Source organism: Corvus brachyrhynchos, unplaced genomic scaffold (assembly GCF_000691975.1).
Source record: "Corvus brachyrhynchos isolate BGI_N302 unplaced genomic scaffold, ASM69197v1 scaffold65, whole genome shotgun sequence".
In the NCBI taxonomy this organism is placed as follows: domain Eukaryota; kingdom Metazoa; phylum Chordata; class Aves; order Passeriformes; family Corvidae; genus Corvus; species Corvus brachyrhynchos.
In genome coordinates, this window is record NW_008238365.1 from 1,674,492 (window position 1) to 1,683,429 (window position 8,938).

Here is an 8,938-nt window from a genome sequence, read left to right on the forward strand (position 1 = left end):
TCTGTGACGGCTTAACAAGATGACTCGCTCACCTTTCTGCTGCCAGCACAAGGGCTAAAGGGCTTTCAATAAAATAAATCATTTCCTGCTCTGGAACACCTGGATTGTGCTGTAAAGTCCAGTTTGGAGCAAAACACTACGTATTTAGGTGAAAGCTGCACAGGCAGATCTCAAAAAAAGCCGCCCTGCCGCCCTCTCCCCACGAGCGGCTTGAACAGGGCTTCACTCACGGACCCGAGAGCCAAAACCTGCGTTTCACAGCCAGATGTGAGCGGGCTGCTGCTTCAGGGTACAGGGAGCCAGCAAGCAAACACACAAAAATATCCATTGACACATGAATATACACTTAGAGAACACGCACACGTAAATCTGTGAACGACAGCTCCTAACAGAGGCAATAAGGGATGCGCTTCCAGCCCTCCCTACCCGGCGGAACAAGGATGGATATGAACAGGGAATAGGTCCTGAAGGTCTCCCAGCTCAGCTGAGGGGCTGGACAATGCAGCTGCCTTCCACAGGGAAGAGCTGCTTGGTTCAGCCACCGCTGAGAAAGACCCTTGGTCAGGCCCCAAGATCCACGAGGCCACGTGAGTCCCACTTCCCTGCATCCCTGCAAGCCTGTGGGACTGAGCCCTCTGAGGTTACAGCCCTGAGAGGACACTCCTCAGAGGACACAGATTTCCTTAAGGGGACCATTTCCAGGGCAGGATTCCCTGCTCACCAAGCATGAATGAGCCAACCCTTGCGCAGAGGGCAGAGATGGAAACCAAAGGACAACTGTCCCATCGAGCCGGAAGGCAGCAGGAGAACAGCTCCTGCTTGGCCTCCAGGAACCACCAGATGCTTTGGCTGACCATGGATGGAAGAGAAGGGAGGGCAACCACGTGCAGGTAAGAGGCTGTGAGCGGCCAGTGGCCACGAGACACACAACAAAATGAAACCTTCTCCACGCCCTGAGGAGTGAAACGCGTTTGTGCAGCCACGGGGCTGAGCAGGAGCAGTACCTTGTGCTCTGTCTCCTGAGCCAGCTGGCTCTGGAGCTGCTGGAGCTGCTCCGTGGAGTTGCTGCAGAGAGCCTGGTAGGTTTCCTTCAGAGCACCAATCTGAGCAGAAATCTGGTCCTTTTCCGGTTGGGAAAGCCTGCAAGGGGAAGGGGAAATCGCTCAGGATGCTGCCCAAACCAGCCCCATAGAGCTGCCATGTTCTTCTAGTGAAGGAAAAGGCCAAATCCACCAGGAGTCCCTTCTTCTGCCTGCCCTACTCCTTGCCCAGCTCAGCTAAAACCTGCCAGGATAACCGAGCAAAGGCTGAGCTGCACTGCAACAACCAAATCCCCAAATATACGGCGCTGCATCTCAATTAAAGAGGATTAATATCGTCCCACAGCATAAATGGGTTGAACATTTCACATTTCTCATTGCAGACAATGAAGAAGACAACTGTCACGTGCAGCTCATCATTGTTTTTAACCGGAGTCAGGCACTGGATCCCACGGATCCACCAGCTCTAAGGAATCTCATCTCCAGCCCCTGTGCTCTCCCTGGGTCACACTCACTTGTGGCTGTGTTTTGCCAGGAAGATTTGGGAAGTTTTGATGGCCTCAGAGACCTGCTCCTTCTTCGCAGTCAGCTCCTCATTCAGGGCCTGGCAAAAAGAAGGAAAGAAAGAAAGAAAGAAATCAGCTTAATTCAGCTGTGAAAAAAGAGCAGAAGTTAAACCTCAGTGTCTGGTGCCACTCCTGCTTTACCTGCTGCTCTGAGATAGATTTCTCGATGTCTCCCAGCTCTCTGCTCCCAGCAGCAGCTGTCCTGCCCTGCACACTCTGCTTCAAGCCCAGGGCCCAGCCCAGGAGCTCCTTCACCTTGTCCACGTGCTCCTGCTTTTCCTCCTCCACCACTTTCTGCAAACAGGGGAGGAAGGAGGAAGACAACCACGTCAAAGGGGATCTCCAGAGGTGGGGCAGCGCCCAGGACGTGCCCTCAGCACGGAGCAGCATCCTTAGGGACGGAGGGAATGTGGGAACAGCGTGTCCCACGCCCTCACCTCCTCCTCCTCCAGGCGCCGCAGCGCGTCGCTGATGTACTTCACGTGCTGGGTGGTCAGCGTGACCAGGGCTGTGTAACGAGTCCTCAAATCCATGAACTGCCAAGGGAGAGAGGGGAAAACAGAGGGAAAAGGGGGTGCATCAGTCCCTGCTGGCGGATCCGGAGCGTCGCCCTTCACAGAACATGACACGGACGCAGCACCTCTCGCTTGGGAACCCCCCAGGGCACCTGGCGGAGCTGGGATGGCACCAATGGAACGCAGCAAGTCTGCTGGGGAGGGTGGTGGCCACACAAGGCATGCTGCACGACACTGGAGCGAGGGGACACTCCGGCCACGGACACTGGGGCGGATGCTCAACTCTTACAGAGGGCTACCGGGATCTTTAATATCCACACAGAGCAGACAGGACCTCGGGTCCCTAAAAGGTTCTCATCCCAAAGATGCACACACAGCAACACTGCATGGTGCTCTGGTTATTTACCTCGCAAGGCTGGAGGGCTGAGCCGACCCCGCTGGATTTGACCCAGGGGTTCCCAGGGGTTCCCAGGAGTCTAGGTATGGCATACCTGGTGCTTAGGGCACTAAGCCATCCTCTCTGGCTATTGGAAAAAACAGCGAGGGTGGAAACTTTATTTATACAAGAGAGTTCAGCAGAAAGGAGCTCATTTCACAGAGGCTGCTGTGGGGCACAGAGGTTTTGCTGGGCACGTCGAAGGACCCCCCTCCAGAATTTCCCCCTGCCGAGCTTAGGTGGGTTCCTACCTCCTGGGTGATGGCATCTGAGGAGGAGAGCATCCGCCGGCGCTTCATGGGCGACTTCTGCTGTGACTCCACGAAGGCCCTGTAGGTCATCAGCTGCAGCTCGTAGTCCTGCAAAGGTGGGGGGAGATGTGGAGATCCTCAAACTCCGCTGGAGCTGCTCCTGCCCAGCCCGCCCTATCCAGGGGCAGGGGGGGAACTGTACCTTGACGGCAGCCGAGTATTGCTGGGAGAATTTCTGACACTGGTCCAGCTTGGCTTGGTTTTTCTCAATTTCTGCAGCCAAAGCCTTCAAGGAAATTCAAAGCAAAAATGGGTGTCAGGACAGGTTGGCTGAGCTGTTGCCCAGAGAAGCTGTGGATGCCCCAACCCTGGAAGTGCTCAAGGCCAGGTTGGATGGGGCTTGGAGCAACCTGGGACAGTGGGAGGTGTCCCTGCCCAAGGCAGGGGGGTTGAAACAAGAGGATCTTGAAGACCCCTTCCAACCCAACCTTTCTGGGATTCTATGACAGCAGCCACGGGGGGTGAGCAGAATTCTGGTTCACATCCCTGCGCTTTTGGGTAAAATCTTTACACTCTCCAATTTTTCATGCAAGACCTCATCTGCACCTCAAGTCAAGCAGAGTTCCTCCACTTCCCAGACACCCAGCTCAGGCCTGCAGCCTCTTCCCTGCTGCTTTTCATATTTTCAAGCTCAGAGATGAAGAGAAGTGACACGGTCACTGCAGCAACGAGACATCACGAGGTCCTGCCTCACCGTTTGCTGGCTGAGCTGCTCCGACAGCACCCGGCTGTCCTCCGCCTGGCCGGGCTTCATCAGCTCCTGCTGGGCTGTGATCTCCTCGATCCACTGGATCAGGGCGCTGTGGCACTGCCGGTAATCACTCAGCACCTCCTGGATGCTCTCCAGCTCCGTGTGGCTGAGAGAAAACCACCACAGGTAAGAAGAGGGGGTGAAACACCACCAGAGGGAATCCCAGCCGGAAAGAATTTCACCACCACTAATCCTGACCCCAACCCTCAGCTGAAGCTGAGGAGAAGAGGCAGGAGGTTCCTCACCGGGTCTCGATCTGGGCACAGACTCGCTGCCAGCGATCCCACAGCTGGCTCCCCTTCTCCTGGAAGCGCTCCAGGTCGATGCTGCGCTCCTGCCTCAGCCGGAACAGCTGCTCCCCCACCTCCTTCGCCTTCGCCATCTCCTCCTCCAGCGTGGAGAACACGGAGCCCTTGTCCTTCACCTCCCCGAGCCATTGCTGCAAAAAGAGCCAGCACCGGGTCGGTGGCACCGAAAGCAGAAGGGACCAAAGTCAGAGATGTCCTCCTGCCCGGAGCTGGTAAAGCTGGGAAGGGGTTAATGGGTTTATTTTCCCACTGTCCTTAATGTGCAAAGAACTGGGGGGTTATAGGAGGTGTGGAATGAAGGGGACCATGCTCCCAGGTCAGGTTGGTTCAGGCCCTGTCGTACAGAAGCAGACAGAGCACAAGCCACAGCACCTCCTCTACACTTACAAAGCAATCAGGGGTATCACACCAGCAGCACAAAATCCTCTCACATGTATCAAGGCAAGAAAAACATCCCCACAGCCCAAATTCGGCAGGAAAAAAGGAAGGACCCTGCTTGACAAAACGACAGCACCAACCTGCAGCGCCGTCCTGTGAGCCTGAATGGCTGCCAGGTCAGCGGGAACGGCCTCCTCCTGGCTCAGCTTCACCTCGTAGCCTTTGACCAGGGATTCTGCTCCTTGGGTGCTGCGGATGATGATATCAACCGTCTTCAACCTGGCAAATCAAACAGAGGCAGCACGATGACATCCCAGATGTGGCAGAGAACTGGAGGCTGCACCACGTGCTGCAGGGGGATGGACTCGGTTACGGCCAGCATGAGGCGTGCTGGAGGCACAGAGTAAGGCCTTTAGTGAACTGGCAATGCTCAAAAGGGTATTTGGGAACAGAGGCACATCCCGACTCACTTCTCCAGGTAGACGGAAGACAGCCCATGCGTCTGCTCCATCTTGTTCACCACCAAGTCCAGCTCTGAACGCAGGTGGGGCGTGCTGGGCCCCGCAGGAGCCTTGTCCAGGAAGCTGCAGCACCTCTCGGACACAACCCGGAGCTCCGACTGCAGCTGCTGCAGATCCTCCTGCACGCGCTGGGGAGGGAGGGAGACAACGTGAAAGGAGAGCCCGAACAGGCAGGGAAAAAGCAGGATTGCCCTTGGCAAAGGAGCTGGTAGGAAATGAAGCAGGGAGCCCACCTGCTGAGGTTTTCCTGCTGCTTTCTGCGCAGCGAGATTCCCTCAAACCCCGCACCCTTCGCCCACACACTCACTCCAGAGGAGCCACAGCTGTTTTTGGACCTGTGTCCACCTCGGCCCTCCCCTGCCCACCTCCCAGCAGCAGGCCTGACCTCCTGCTCCGCAATGCGGATGGCGTTCTCCTGGATGGTGTCACCATCTGCCCGGGCGCTGCTCGGGGACTGGATGCGGCTCACGAGCCGCTGCTCGCACTCCTCCAGGCGCAGGCGGATGTTCTTCAGCTCGGACAGGTACGTCCTGGCCACGGTCTCATCCTTGTCCTCTGCAAGTCAGAGACACACAGAAGAGCAGCTCAAGCACCACGGGCCATTATCTGTCCCACACGGGACCCGCTGGAATTGCGCTGGCACCGGGATCTCCGCTCGGATGGAAAACGCGTTAATTAAATCATCTCGTTCCGGAAACGAGCCCAGCCACCGGGAACCGCAGCAGAGTCCTCAGTCCTAGAGGGACTCACAAGTGCCACCACTGTGTGTGTGTTCCCAAAGACTAAATGCAGGAGGGATTCCTTGCTCGGAATGCATCCCGATGACTAAACCCACTGCCAAGGTTACAAGGACTCAGCAGTTCAGCTGAAGCTGCAAAGCCAAGGGCTCCCTGCAGGAATACTGCTGGACAAAGGCCGAACACTCGGATGCATGGATGGATGGATGGATGGATGGATGGATGGATGGATGGATGGATGGATGGATGGATGGATGGATGGATGGAGAAATAAGGAGAGCAGCTGCTCACACCATCACCCAGCCAGCTCAGGAAGAAGAACACGAAGCTGCCCCATAAATCCTTCGTTTATGAGTTCCCACAGCTCCTGGTTAAACCATCAGGCCCTTTGAAGCTCACCGTTCTCCATGGACTCCAGCAGCTGCCGGATGTGTTCCTTGGAAGACTCCACTTCCTCCTCCAGGCGTAGCCGGTCCGACACGGAGAAGAGCTCCGAGTCCCGGCTGTCCTGCAGGAAATCCTCGTAGTGGGCCTGGAGGCTCTTCAGGGCTTGCTGACACTCCCCTTGAGCCAAGGATCTGAGCTGCAGGTGGAAAAAGGGCACATCCAAACATCAGGAACAACTTCCTGCACACCAACCGAACCGCCTTCCTTCGCCAGGGGAGTGTTTTCAGAGGAGGAAAGATAAATCCTCTGTATCAGCCTCCTGCCTCCCTCCTGCTGTGCTCACTGCCTGATGAAATGCTCAATCCACAATCTCTCAGCAGCAGCAAACTCCTGGTGCTCTTTTTATTGGGAAAAGCCGCAATCCTTTCGCACAGCACCCCCAAGCTCAAGTTTTCAAGGTGTAAATTGTTCCCCTTTTCCCCCGCTGTTCCCCACAGCTGCAACCTGCGACCCTTTTCAAGGTGTAAAGACCCTTGACTTTCCCAATCTTGAACTGTCTGGTTTTCCTATTTCCTCTGCTACACAGAGAAGCCTGGAGAGCAGCACGACCCCGGAACCAGGCAGGAAAGTTCCTCCACACCTTTTCCATGCTGAAGCTCTGCACCAGGGCAATGTCCTTCCGCAGGTAGTTCCAGGAGATGAGGCTCTTTGTGTTCATGTGGAGCTGGTGCCAGAGAGCCATCACCTTCTGGTACAGCTGTTCCACCCTGCAAGGGGAAGGAGCGGATCCATCAGCCCTGGATCTTTCCAGCAAACCCAGCCCTGACCCCATTAATCCTCCAGCCATCACTGCCAGACAGCAGCCCATCAATCCCAGTGATCCCAGTCTGGCAGCAGGCAGGGAGTGGTGCTCCTGCTGGTCAGTGCCAGAGATCCCTGGGGGGGTCCCTCATCCCCAGTTGTCATTTTTTCAGTTTGCAAGCTACAGCAGCAGCTGCTGCAATGGAGTTTGCAGCTGTGGAACCACGAGGGAGTCCCTTCCCCACCACGAATCACTTTCGTTCCTCCATCCCCCACTCTTTTCCCATTCCCACCCCAAATCTCTCCCCTCCCACGCCACCATCCCACCTCTCTGTGACTGCCACCAAAGTCACCTGTTGGCCATCTCGATGGCCTCTTTGTTGGGCGGGGGGATCAGGAAGCAGACAGAAGGCACCATGGCCTCGTTCCCCGTGGGGCTGATCACCTTCCACTTGGTCCTCTGGGAATTGTCCTCCAGGACACACTCGTCGTTCCTGCAGATGGTGATCTGCGACAGCACCGACACCCCCAGCCCATCAGAGACCAGCAGTAGGCCCCGCACGCCTGTCCCTGCTGCCAGCCGCTCTCCTGGGGGTGAGCCAGCTCCCAAAAATACCCAGATGGATCTGCTTCAATCAAGCAACAGCCTGGAATGGCACCAAGCAGTGCGGCACGCTCGTGCCGGAGAGGAAGGGACGGGGAAGTGAAAGGGAGCTGCCTGCCACCCACGTGCTCATCTGGCTGAGGCTGATGGAGCCCGTCCTCCCTGGAAGGGGAAAGGACTCCAGCTCCTGCCCAGAATGAATCTGAGACATGGGAATCTGCTCCAGGAAAAACAGCGCTGCTGTTTCCCTCCCTCTGCCTCCCCACTCCTGCTTTCCACTGACAGATTCTACGGAGCTCATCCCAAACCACCACGGGTGTCACTTCCCCCGCCTCGTCCCCGCCTTCCCTTCCCAAGTGCCACCACAAACGCCCTGCCAGCCCTCACCTCGATCTGCCGGTAGTCACAGACAGCCTTGATGGGGATGGTGCTCTTCACGGCGTGCTCCGGGTTCCTGGGCCGCAGCTGGACGATGGTTTTGGACCGTCCCACCAGGCTGGCCACGGAGCTCTTGGACTGGATGAGCTGCTCCTTTTCATCCTGGCAGGGAGAAGGAGGATGGGCGGGTTGCTCGAGGATGGTGAGGGGAGGTCTCTCCCAGGCATCTCGGCTCTCCCCCCACCCCAGTGCTGGCCTGCAAGGGCTGAGCAAACATGTCAGGAGGGTCCTGCTGCCCTGGCAGGATGGGGAGAGGGCTCAGGAGATGGGATGGGAGGGAGGACGGACGTCACTGCTACTCCCACTGCCCTGCAAAGCCACATGCACACCTCTGGCTCTCTGGCTGGTAGGACAAGAAAATGTTTTCTTTTGAAAGGGAACGCAACAGCCACCAAAACAAAGTCCCAGGAGCTGTGAGGGGCCGAGAGCAGGACAACATCCAGCCCAAAGCTGGGGACATTTGGTCGCCTGGAGGAGAGCCCAGGGCAGCATGCTCCCTTCTCTAAAGCAAAGGATGAAGGGGTGCTTAAACCAACAGCTGGAATGGGAGACGATGAATTATGTGGATAAAACATCTCAGGAGAAGGGGCTCGTGGTGGAGTGATCGCACAGGCCTCTGGCTTTGGGGAGAAATCTGCCAAATCCTACAGATCCCTGCTGGGTTTGGTGATGGGACCAACCCAGGGGGACTGCTGGCAAAGCTCAGCGGTGGAGACGTGTGCGGATCACCACGCTGGCAGCTCGTGTGATTAGTGACAGCTCAGCCCGTTGCTGGCTGTGGCCAAGGTTTCAAACAAAAAGGAAAAAAAAGGGATCTCCGAAAAGGTTCTCCCTCATGCTCGGTACTCTGGGGTTGGTTAGTGTGCTACGACAGTGCAGGAGAATTTCATGGTTAAAACAAAAAAATTGTAATAATTTTTAAAAAAAGAAAAGGAAAAGAAAAGAATAAATGATTAAATAAACTACCTGTGCCTGTCCCCGGGGAGCATGATTGGAAGAAATAGAACTTTAACTTATTAGGTAAGAAAGAGTAATAAAGTTGAGCTCAGGGCAGCAGCTGCCCCAGTTCTGGGTTTGTGGCCACTCTCTGGCTGCCCCGAAACGCCTCTCCCACCCCCGAGGGCCCCTGCCCGACCGCTGCTGTT

General features: G+C 56.3%; 1 protein-coding gene across 1 annotated transcript in view; it reads right to left on the reverse strand.

Annotated features, from left to right (window-relative positions):
• The window catches only part of LOC103616929 (microtubule-actin cross-linking factor 1), a 138,551-nt gene that overhangs the window by 77,927 nt on the left and 51,686 nt on the right, over window positions 1–8,938 (reverse strand). The window contains 15 exon segments of the mRNA XM_017736104.1: window positions 1,005–1,140; window positions 1,556–1,644; window positions 1,748–1,900; window positions 2,044–2,142; window positions 2,809–2,916; window positions 3,011–3,094; window positions 3,563–3,725; window positions 3,865–4,058; window positions 4,446–4,584; window positions 4,776–4,954; window positions 5,212–5,381; window positions 5,963–6,146; window positions 6,591–6,717; window positions 7,105–7,259; window positions 7,743–7,895. Coding sequence (XP_017591593.1) covers window positions 1,005–1,140; window positions 1,556–1,644; window positions 1,748–1,900; window positions 2,044–2,142; window positions 2,809–2,916; window positions 3,011–3,094; window positions 3,563–3,725; window positions 3,865–4,058; window positions 4,446–4,584; window positions 4,776–4,954; window positions 5,212–5,381; window positions 5,963–6,146; window positions 6,591–6,717; window positions 7,105–7,259; window positions 7,743–7,895 — 2,133 coding nt within the window.